The following is a 12500-nucleotide window of genomic DNA, read 5'->3' as shown; positions in this document are numbered from 1 at the left end:
CCACCCCCTCCTCTCTCCACCCCCTCCTCTCTCCACCCCCTCCTCTCTCCACCCCCCCTCTCCACTCCCTCTCTCCACCCCCTCCACAGAGACCCCCAGCAGGGTCAGGGGAAGAGAAGAGACTCAATGTTCTACAGGATGGAGAGGATTATTTTCCTCCGTTGGTCTGTCCATCCCTGCAAGCCTCTGTCGCCTGGCCCCTCCCACCCTGCGGCTCGGCCATCGGAGGATGATCAGAGATAAGGCCCCGCCTATCCCGGACCAGGTGTTAGGGGGAGGAGGGCCAGATAGACTGAGAGCAGAGTGGAGTCTACCTGGCTTCATTTCCATGTTCCTCCCTGAGTTCCCTCACAGAGCTGTACCAGGACACCAACACTTCCAGGTAGGACAAGCACACACACAGACACACACACACACACACACACTCCACACACACACACTCCACACACACACACACACGCACACAGGCACACACACGCACACAGGCACACGCACGCACACACACACACACACACTCTCTCCACACACACACACCCTCCTCTCTCCACCCACACTCCACACACTCCACACTCCACACACACACACACACACACATACACGCACAGCGACTAGACCACAGTGACTAGACCACAGTGACTAGACCACAGTGACTAGACCACAGTGACTAGGCCACAGTGACTAGACCACAGCGACTAGGCCACAGTGACTAGACCACAGCGACTAGACCACAGCGACTAGGCCACAGCGACTAGGCCACAGCGACTAGACCACAGCGACTAGACCACAGCGACTAGACCACAGCGACTAGGCCACAGCGACTAGGCCACAGCGACTAGGCCACAGCGACTAGACCACAGCCACTAGGCCACAGCGACTAGGCCACAGCGACTAGACCACAGCGACTAGACCACAGCGACTAGACCACAGCGACTAGGCCACAGCGACTAGGCCACGGAGCGACTCAGGCCACAGCGACTAGACCACAGCGACTAGACCACAGCGACTAGACCACAGCGACTAGACCACAGCTACCTGGCTTCATTTCCGACTAGACCACAGAGCGACTAGACCACAGCGACTAGGCCACAGCGACTAGGCCACAGCGACTAGACCACAGCGACTAGACCACAGCGACTAGACCACAGCGACTCGACCACAGCGACTAGACCACAGCGACTAGACCACAGCGACTAGACCACAGCGACTCAGCCACAGCGACTAGACCAAAGTAACTAGACCACAGTGACTAGACCACAGTGACTAGGCCACAGTGACTAGACCACAGTGACTAGACCACAGCGACTAGACCACAGCGACTAGACCACAGTGACTAGACCACAGCGACTAGACCACAGCGACTAGACCACAGCGACTAGACCACAGCGACTAGACCACAGCGACTAGACCACAGCGACTAGACCACAGCGACTAGACCACAGCGACTAGGCCACAGTGACTCGACCACAGCGACTAGGCCACAGTGACTCGACCACAGCGACTAGACCACAGCGACTAGACCACAGCGACTAGGCCACAGTGACTAGACCACAGCGACTAGACCACAGCGACTAGGCCACAGCGACTAGGCCACAGTGACTAGACCACAGCGACTAGACCACAGCGACTAGGCCACAGCGACTAGGCCACAGTGACTGGGGTCTGGTTTCAATGATTGACTCTTTTAGCAACTTTGATAAGGGAAAAAATATATAATTCAGACAGACATCTCTCCCAACAAATCACGAGGCAGACATGACAACATTTTGCGATTCGAAACTAAAGTTTGCAGGCTTAACCTTTGGAGTGTTATATTGAAGGTAGTTGATGCAAACTAGCCACTTGTGAAATGCACTCATTAAAAATAACCTCTGTGATCTTCATCTTGCTAGCTGCTATTTTGTATAATTCAAGCGGATAAAGTAGTGATGTAGACGGTGACGTCCTTCTAGTCCTAAAAAACAGAAAGTAGTTATCATTTCTACCTCTGGTTCTACTTCTGGTTCTTTGGCCGTTCCTGTAGGGGTCGTTCCACCTCAAAAAGCACAAGAAAGAGGATTTTAACTTCTACCATCTCAAATGGTTGTCAAATCATTTATGTTGTTAGAAACAGATAAGATTACCATTCCGGCAACATTATTTTGTTGAACTATAATTTGATCTCTGAGAAATTAAGCTAATTGATTGCACCCAAATTGGCCATTTTAATTTATAGGATTCATATAAAATGCAATAAATATAGTACCTAATTAACATACGATTTGGTTCAAAGATTTTCCTAAACATGAATAATCCCCCAAAAATGTCAAAAGTCACCTACGGATCCCCCAAACACTATGCCAATCCCACCCCAGCAATGAGCATTTCAGTATCAGTTCTCTACGTCTGACAAGTAGTATGGAGCTGTGGCTTAGAGTATTGTTTCTTCATCCTATGTAATGTATTCTCACAGACATTTTTTTATGTTGTTCAGAGAAATGAGTCATTGAAGTTGTTGGGTTTATGTCCCATCCTAGATCCTGGTATTACCAGGTTCTGACCACTAGATGGTGCTGTACACGACTGAACAATAGTGCTGTTTCGGTGACCGTTGGCTGTTTCGTTGACACCAGCGCTCACAAGTCATGATGACAGTCAAATTCCAGGTGACCGTTTAGTCACGGTAATTAGGCTTCTCCAAGCTCTGATGCTGCAATTTAAATTAATTTTTATTTGGATTTCATGTAATGGACATACACAAAATTGTCCAAATTGGTGAAGTGAAATGAACAAATGACTTGTTTCAAAAAAAAAAAAAAAAATTGAAAAGTGGTGAGGATATTTGTATTCACCTCCTTTGCTATGAAGCCCCTAAATGAGATCTAGTGCAACAAATTACCCCCAGAAGTTAATTATTCATTAAATAAAGTCCACCTGTGTGCAATCTAAGCGACATATGATCTGTCACATGATCTCAGTATATGAAAGGTCCTAGAGTCTGCAACACCACTAAGCAAGGGGCACCACCAAGCAAGCACCATGAGGACCAAGGAGCTCTCCAAACAGGTCAGGGACAAAATTGTGGAGAAGTACAGATCAGGGTTGGGTTATATAAAAAAATATCTGAAACTTTGAACATGCCATGGAGCACCATTAAATCCATTATTAAAAAATGGAAAGAATATGGCACCACAACAAACCTGCCAAGAGAGGGCCGCCCACCAAAACTCATGGACCAGGCAAGGAGGGCATTAATCAGAGAGGCAACAAAGAGACCAAAGATAACCCTGAAGGAGCTGCAAAGCATAACTGAATTAACTTTTGACCCCCCAACATTATCGATCACCACTTAGCTGACAGTTCTAATTAACAGAAAACCTAGGAATGCACTCACTTCCTTATCTAAAACACCCCAGAGCTCAGTTTCATTGGTTCAACCATAGGTTAACTACCTTATCTGTTTACTTAATCCACAACCCATTCCTTTCTTCCCAGTTGGAATGGTGCACATTTCATTGACCAGACCCACACACTGGCACATTGACCAGACCCACACACTGGGCACATTGACCAGACCCACACACTGGGCACATTGACCAGACCCACACACTGGGCACATTGACCAGACCCACACACTGGGCACATTGACCAGACCCACACACTGGGCACATTGACCAGACCCACACACTGGGCACATTGACCAGACCCACACACTGGGCACATTGACCAGACCCACACACTGGGCACATTGACCAGACCCCCACACATTGACCAGACCCACACACTGGGCACATTGACCAGACCCACACACTGGGCAAATCCCTGTGACCAGACCCACACACTGGGCACATTGACCAGACCCACACACTGGGCAGCAGCTGCACATTGACCAGACCCACACACTGGGCACATTGACAGCTGGCATTCCACACTGGGCACAGGAACATTGGGCACATTTGGGCACATTGACCAGACCCACACATGGTTTCTACCAGCTGAACAGCTGAACAGCATCCACATGGTTTTTGAACAGGGCATTTAAGGTTTTTAAAGACTGACTCAGCATATTTGTGTTTGTTTTGTTTTCATTCTAGTGAATAGTTGGTACTTTAGGTGATTTAAACTGGGACTGTTTAAACTCAGAGGCCATTAGAGGACTTTTTACACAAATGATAAATGCAGTCACAAGACTCAATCCCAAAGACATCTCTAAATCAACACTTATTGATGTTATTCCAACTAACAATCAGCATATATACTCAGCCGTTGGTAATGATTTAAGTGATCATGATTTAATGATTTAAGTGATCATTGTGCAGCTGCTTGCATTAGAGACACCAAAATCCCCAAAGTGCCGTCTCGGTTCATAGCCAAACGACCTTTTAGGCAGTTCTGTGAGCAGACATTCCTGTATGAATGTTATGCATGTAACTGGGAGAGGAGGGCCCTTATTACAGATATCGAAGAGGAGTTCTCCTATTTTCATTCCATGTTTTCTACTATCTGTGATAAACACGCCCCTCTCAAAAAGTACCGGGTAAGAGGTAGAGACACTTCCTGGTTTACAGGGGAATTATCTGATTGGATCCAGAAATACACAATGGGCCAAAGCCAGAAAGGGTAATTCCCAGGCTGAATGGCAGTTATTCAGGGTACTGAGATACGCAAATGTAAAAAAGCTTCTATTATGAATCTACCAAGGTAAACCTCAATAACCCCCACGAAATGATTGAAAACCATTAAATCCATGAATGCGAACACCAACTGGTCTCCTGCTAAAATTGTCCTCAGATTCAATGGATGTGGCAGAGAAGAATAAACTGCTTGACATGTTTAATGGGGATTTTGTTAAAGCTGGGCATTTATTTGACAATGAACTCAATCCTAACATCTCGAATGAGTCTGTGAATGAAATTGTCGCATGCTGGTCTACGGTTCATCTATTTCCTTTTACAGAGATTGAGTTTTCAGAAGGAAAGGCGGCAGGGTAGCCTAGTGGTTAGTGGTTAGAGTGGTTAGAGAGGCGGCAGGGTAGCCTAGTGGTTGGTTAGAGTGTAGAGTGTAGAGGCGGCAGGGTAGCCTAGTGGTTAGAGTGTAGAGGCGGCAGGGTAGCCTAGTGGTTAGAGTGTAGAGGCGGCAGGGTAGCCTAGTGGTTAGAGTGTAGAGGCGGCAGGGTAGCCTAGTGGTTAGAGTGTAGAGGCGGCAGGGTAGCCAGGGTAGCCTAGTGGTTAGAGTGTAGAGGCGGCAGGGTAGCCTAGTGGTTAGAGTGTAGAGGCGGCAGGGTAGCCTAGTGGTTAGAGTGTAGAGGCGGCAGGGTAGCCTAGTGGTTAGAGTGTTGGACTAGTAACCAGAAGGTTGCGAGTTCAAACCCCTGAGCTGACAAGGTACAAATCTGTCATTCTGCCCCTGAACAGGCAGTTAACCCACTGTTCCTAGGCCGTCATTGAAAATAAGAATTTGTTCTTAACTGACTTGCCTGGTTAAATAAAGGTAAAATAAATAAAAAATAATTTAATAAAGGCACTCAAATCTATTGATATAAAGAAAGCAGCTGGTCCGGATCAATTAAACCCTTTAAACAAAAAATGGTGCAGAGATCATTGCTGATCCTCACTCATATTGTAACATATCCACCAGGAAGCAGGTGCAGAAGGGACCAATACAGATGAACAAACAGGAGAAGCTTATTGAACATGAGAGAGAACAATACCACCTAATGACTGATGTCAACTGAGGGCTAATTAAAGGGGGAGTAATCAAGGAGATAGTGATGACCAGGTGTGCGTAATGATGGGGAACAGGTGTGCATAATGATGGGAACAGGTGTGCGTAATGATGGGAACAGGTGTGCATAATGATGGGAACAGGTGTGCATAATGATGGGGAACAGGTGTGCATAATGATGGGAACAGGTGTGCATAATGATGGGAACAGGTGTGCATAATGATGGGAACAGGTGTGCATAATGATGCGGAACAGGTGTGCATAATGATGGGAACAGGTGTGCATAATGATGCGGAACAGGTGTGCGTAATGATGGGGAACAGGTGTGCGTAATGATGGGGAACAGGTGTGCGTAATGATGGGGAACAGGTGTGCGTAATGATGGGAACAGGTGTGCATAATGATGGGAACAGGTGTGCATAATGATGGGGAACAGGTGTGCATAATGATGGGAACAGGTGTGCATAATGATGGGAACAGGTGTGCATAATGATGGGAACAGGTGTGCATAATGATGGGAACAGGTGTGCATAATGATGGGAACAGGTGTGCATAATGATGCGGAACAGGTGTGCGTAATGATGGGGAACAGGTGTGCGTAATGATGGGAACAGGTGTGCGTAATGATGGGAACAGGTGTGCGTAATGATGGGAACAGGTGTGCATAATGATGGGAACAGGTGTGCATAATGATGGGAACAGGTGTGCATAATGATGGGAACAGGTGTGCATAATGATGGGAACAGGTGTGCGTAATGATGCGGAACAGGTGTGCATAATGATGGGAACAGGTGTGCATAATGATGGGGAACAGGTGTGCATAATGATGGGGAACAGGTGTGCATAATGATGGGAACAGGTGTGCATAATGATGGGAACAGGTGTGCGTAATGTAGTCATGCAGAACAGGTGGTCAATGATGGGGAACAGGTCGTGCGTAGAGGATGGGAACAGGTGTTTATTAGATTTTATTTAACCTTTATTTAATGATGGGGAACATATTTCCTTGTGCGTAAAACCATTCCAACAGTCTGGAAAGATGGGAACATAATGAGCCTATGTCATGCCTTCACATCGCGGGGAATCCAGGTGCCTTCACATAATGATGGGATCCAGCCAGTCATGCCTTCACATAAGGATGGGAAGCCATGTCATGCCTTCACATAAGGATGGGAACAGCCTATGTCATGCCTTCACACAGGGTGGAGATCCAGCCAGGTCATGCCATAACATGGGGTGGAGATCTGCGTAATGATGGGAACAGGGTGGAGATCTAGGAACACGTCATGCCTTCACATGGGAACAGGGGTGGAGATCCAGGAACATGCCTTCACATGATGGGATCCAGGTGACGTCATGCCTTCACATGCGGTGGAGATCCAGCCTGAGCGTCATGCCTTCACAGAGGGTGGAATCCAGACCGGCGTCATGCCTTCACATCAGGGGTGGAGATCCAGGAATATGCCTTATTAGAGGGTTTTTATTTAGCCTTTATTTAAGCAGGGTGGAGATCCAGCCTATGTCATAAAACCATTCACAAAAGTCTGGAATCCAGCCTATGTCATGCCTTCACATAAGGGTGGAGATCCAGCCTATGTCATGCCTTCACATAAGGGTGGAGATCCAGCCTACGTCATGCCTTCACATCGGGGTGGAGATCCAGCCTATGTCATCCCTTCACATAAGGGTGGAGATCCAGCCTATGTCATGCCTTCACATAAGGGTGGAGATCCAGCCTACGTCATCCCTTCACATAAGGGTGGAGATCCAGCCTACGTCATGCCTTCACATAAGAGGGAGATCCAGCCTACGTCATGCCTTCACATCGGGGTGGAGATCCAGCCTACGTCATGCCTTCACATAAGGGTGGAGATCCAGCCTATGTCATGCCTTCACATAAGGGTGGAGATCCAGCCTACGTCATGCCTTCACATAAGGGTGGAGATCCAGCCTACGTCATGCCTTCACATCGGGGTGGAGATCCAGCCTATGTCATACCTTCACATAAGGGTGGAGATCCAGCTCAGTTGGATAACTATGTTCTCATATCTAAACTGCCTGCACTGGCAACGTTTTGGAAAACCTGGTGAAAGGGTTTCCAGGTGGCACAGCAGTCTAAGGCATTGCATCACAGTGCAAGAGGCATCACTACAGTCCTTGGGTCGGATCCAGGCTGTATCATATCCGGCCGTGATTGGGAGTCCCATAGGGCGGCTCACAATTGGCCCAGTGTCGTCTTTGTTTGGCTGGGGTAGACCGTCATTGTAAATAAGAACCGAACTGAATTGCCTAGTTAAATAAAGGTTACAAAAAATGTTTAACTCACAGTTGAAAGACTTTCTTTATAATAACTCAGTGTTATCACAATTACTGTTGGGTTTTAGAGCCAAGCATAGTACAATTACTGTGGGTTTTAGAGCCAAGCATAGTACAATTACTGTTGGGTTTTAGAGCCAAGCATAGTACAATTACTGTTGGGTTTTAGAGCCAAGCATAGTACAATTACTGTTGGGTTTTAGAGCCAAGCATAGTACAATTACTGTTGGGTTTTAGAGACAAGCATACTACAATTACTGTTGGGTTTTAGAGCCAAGCATAGTACAATTACTGCTGTAAGTAAGGTTGTAGGTGATATTCTAGATGCTCAGGACAAGAATCTCTGTTTCACTTTTTATTGACTTATCGAAGGTCTTGGACACTGTTGACCACACCCTGCTGTTGGCCTTCAACACTGTTGACCATACCCTGCTGTTGGCCTTCAACACTGTTGACCATACCCTGCTGTTGGCCTTCAACACTGTTGACCATACCCTGCTGTTGACCACACCCTGCTGTTGGCCTTCAACACTGTTGACCATACCCTGCTGTTGACCATACCCTGCTGTTGGCCTTGGACACTGTTGACCACACCCTGCTGTTGGCCTTCAACACTGTTGACCATACCCTGCTGTTGGCCTTCAACACTGTTGACCATACCCTGCTGTTGACCACACCCTGCTGTTGGCCTTCAACACTGTTGACCATACCCTGCTGTTGGCCTTGGACACTGTTGACCGCACCCTGCTGTTGGCCTTCAACACTGTTGACCATACCCTGCTGTTGACCTTGGACACTGTTGACCACACCCTGCTGTTGGCCTTGGACACTGTTGACCACACCCTGCTGTTGGCCTTCAACACTGTTGACCATACCCTGCTGTTGACCTTGGACACTGTTGACCACACCCTGCTGTTGGCCTTGGTCCCTGTTGACCATACCCTGCTGTTGACCACACCCTGCTGTTGGCCTTGGACACTGTTGACCATACCCTGCTGTTGGCCTTCAACACTGTTGACCATACCCTGCTGTTGGCCTTGGACACTGTTGACCATACCCTGCTGTTGGCCTTCAACACTGTTGACCATACCCTGCTGTTGGCCTTGGACACTGTTGACCATACCCTGCTGTTGGCCTTGGACACTGTTGACCACACCCTGCTGTTGGCCTTGGACACTGTTGACCACGCCCTGCTGTTGGCCTTCAACACTGTTGACCACACCCTGCTGTTGACCACACCCTGCTGTTGACCTTGGACACTGTTGACCACGCCCTGCTGTTGGCCTTCAACACTGTTGACCATACGCTGCTGTTGGCCACACCCTGCTGTTGACCTTGGACACTGTTGACCACACCCTGCTGTTGGCCTTCAACACTGTTGACCATACCCTGCTGTTGGCCTTGGACACTGTTGACCACACCCTGCTGTTGGCCACACCCTGCTGTTGACCTTGGACACTGTTGACCATACCCTGCTGTTGGCCTTGGACACTGTTGACCATACCCTGCTGTTGGCCTTCAACACTGTTGACCATACCCTGCTGTTGGCCTTGGACACTGTTGACCACACCCTGCTGTTGACCACACCCTGCTGTTGGCCACACCCTGCTGTTGGCTTTGGACACTGTTGACCATACCCTGCTGTTGGCCTTGGACACTGTTGACCATACCCTGCTGTTGGCCTTGGACACTGTTGACCACACCCTGCTGTTGACCTTGGACACTGTTGACCATACCCTGCTGTTGGCCTTGGACACTGTTGACCACACCCTGCTGTTGACCTTGGACACTGTTGACCATACCCTGCTGTTGGCCTTGGACACTGTTGACCATACCCTGCTGTTGGCCTTGGACACTGTTGACCATACCCTGCTGTTGGTCTTGGACACTGTTGACCATGCCCTGCTGTTGGCCTTGGACACTGTTGACCACACCCTGCTGTTGGCCTTGGACACTGTTGACCATACCTGCTGTTGGTCTTGGACACTGTTGACCATACCCTGCTGTTGGCCTTCAACACTGTTTACCATACACTGCTGTTGGTCTTCAACACTGTTTACCATACCCTGCTGTTGATCTTCAACACTGTTGACCATACCCTGCTGTTGGCCTTGGACACTGTTGACCATACCCTGCTGTTGGTCTTCAACACTGTTTACCATACCCTGTTTTTGGCCTTCAACACTGTTGACCACACCCTGTTTTTGGCCTTCAACACTGTTGACCACGCCCTGCTGTTGTATAGACTAAAAAAGGTTGGTTTAAGTGTTGATGGGTTGGATTGGTTCCAGAACTACCTTTCTGACAGAACAGTGTGTAGCTCAGGAGTTTACAAGGCTTACAAAAGGAGTTCCCCAGGGCTCCATTCTAGGTCCGATCCTTTTTACACTGTCTAAGAATGATAAAGGGAAGACTGTTGACTCTGCAAATCTCCATCTGTATGCTGATGACACAATTATTGATTGTAGCGCGTCTAATATTGATAGGGCTTTTCAGGACTCACAGTTGGCCTTTGATGTTATTAGAAGGAAAGAAGCTTATTTGGAAATTGAAAACAAAATGTAATGGTTTTCTCTTCTCTGGAAATAGACAGATGGAGTCAATTGCAGATTTGAACTATAAATGGCCAGCTGTCACACCCTGGCCATAGAGAGGCTTTTATTCTCTATTTTGGTTAGGCCAAGGTGTGATTAGGGTGGGCATTCTAGTTTCTTTATTTCTATGTTTTCTGTCTATCGTCGTCTCTGATTAAGAATCATACTGCGGCAGCTTTTTCCCTCCTGTGGTTTGTGGGTAGTTGTTTTGTGTTTCTGCACCAGACAGAACTGTTCTGTTTTGTTCCACTTTGTTGTTTTGTTTCAGTGTTCAGTTTGAATAAATAATCATGAACACGTACCTCGCTGTGCTTTGGTCCTCTTCTTCAGACGAGCGTTACACCAGCAAATTGATACGGTGACCTCCTATAAGTATCTTGGGATTTGGTTAGATGGCTTGGGCATCTGGTGACTACAGTTCATCCATCTAATGCCCTGGGCAGTGTGCCTAAGAACAGACCTTAGCCGTGGTATATTGGCCATACACCACACCTCCTCTGGCCTTATTGCTTAATTATAAAACCATGATATCTTGAACGTCATTGTTATGTAGTAATATGCACGGGTGTGATCGTTGTATGAATGAATCACAAGCAGTCCTAATGCGGTCTTATCTTCACAGTAAAACACCACTATTCTGGCTGTTAATCATTCTTAAACAGTCAGTAAAATAGATTATTTAGCTATCCTAAAGAATCGTAGCCTGTATCACCAAGCAATATGATCGAAGGATTATTCTTCTGGTTCATTCATGAACAGGTTGTGAGGAGATCCATTCTGTTACTTGTTATTCGTGTCAGTTGAACACTGAATACCCAGCACTAGTTGCTCACGCTGCTTTGGTGGCTAGAGTGGTAACAGACGTGCTCGATGGAATGCGTTATCACGTGATGCTGCCAGGTCGACAGCTGCCTTTGGATTAGGACCTCTGTTAGGAAACAGCCACAGTCATTAGCCCGTCCTGGCGAGGGTGGAGCCACTGGGCAGCACAATGCACCCTGGACGGAACAGGCAAATAGGAGAACATGTGGTGGACCCTCTGTTAAATTACACATTTATTGAGGTAGAAATATGGAGAGAGAAGATAACCTCCCGCGTTACGACATCAGCCAGTATTGTAATCTGACATGTATGACAGACGTTTTCACCATCTAGAAGTTGTATTTCTATGAACTGCCAGTGTAGTGAGAGAGACCTTACCACACAGTTCTACGTCGTACATTTCTGCCTGCCTGAAAAGCAAGAGCTCAGGTGAAAACACGAGACGACCCTGAGGATGGACAGAACATCACTCAGAGATGTACAAAAACTAAATAACAGTCAACACTCTTTCCTTGAATATGACCTTAATGGATTGTAAATAAGTCAGTTGGAACCACGAGTCGCAGCATCTTCACGTCACTACGCCGACCGCGCAAACTAGCCACGCTAGTCCTGTTCGTTAGCTTTCTGCTTACCAGCTCGAACAAAAAAATGACACGATGGTAATGACAGCTAACGAACTTCCGTACGTCGCGGTGTTCCGTACACTTTGCCTTATTTTAGCGCCATCGTGAAACGTCACAATGTAACATACAGCATCAGAGGGGGCAGTTTTTTAGAACTTTTCTACAATATTATTGGTCTATTACCATGTCAATCAATGCTTGAATAGAAACGTAGTTTACACCCTGGGTGTTAATGCCAACACAGTCTCTACAGTCCCATTAGAGTCTCTACAGTTCCATTAGAGTATCTACAGTCCCTAGATAGGATAAAGTAATCCTTCTCACCCCCCCCCCTTAAATGATTTAGATGCACTATTGTAAAGTGGCTGTTCCACTGGATGTCATAAGGTGAATTCACCAATTTGTAAGTCGCTCTGGATAAGAGCGTCTGCCAAATGACTTA

The 12500-nt window shown here is 47.3% G+C and overlaps 1 protein-coding gene across 1 annotated transcript in view; it reads left to right on the top strand.

Moving 5' to 3' along the window:
* Positions 1–133: 133 nt before the first annotated feature.
* The window catches only part of LOC135533578 (ribosomal protein S6 kinase-related protein-like), a 46771-nt gene continuing 34404 nt past the window's right edge, over positions 134–12500 (top strand). The window contains exon 1 of the mRNA XM_064960867.1: positions 134–382. Coding sequence (XP_064816939.1) covers positions 230–382 — 153 coding nt within the window. The 5' untranslated portion in view covers positions 134–229. The remainder of the gene's footprint in view (positions 383–12500) is intronic.

Source organism: Oncorhynchus masou, unplaced genomic scaffold (assembly GCF_036934945.1).
Source record: "Oncorhynchus masou masou isolate Uvic2021 unplaced genomic scaffold, UVic_Omas_1.1 unplaced_scaffold_2470, whole genome shotgun sequence".
NCBI lineage: Eukaryota > Metazoa > Chordata > Actinopteri > Salmoniformes > Salmonidae > Oncorhynchus > Oncorhynchus masou.
The sequence above is the reverse complement of the archived record's forward strand: the minus strand, read 5'-3'. Positions and strand labels throughout refer to the sequence as shown.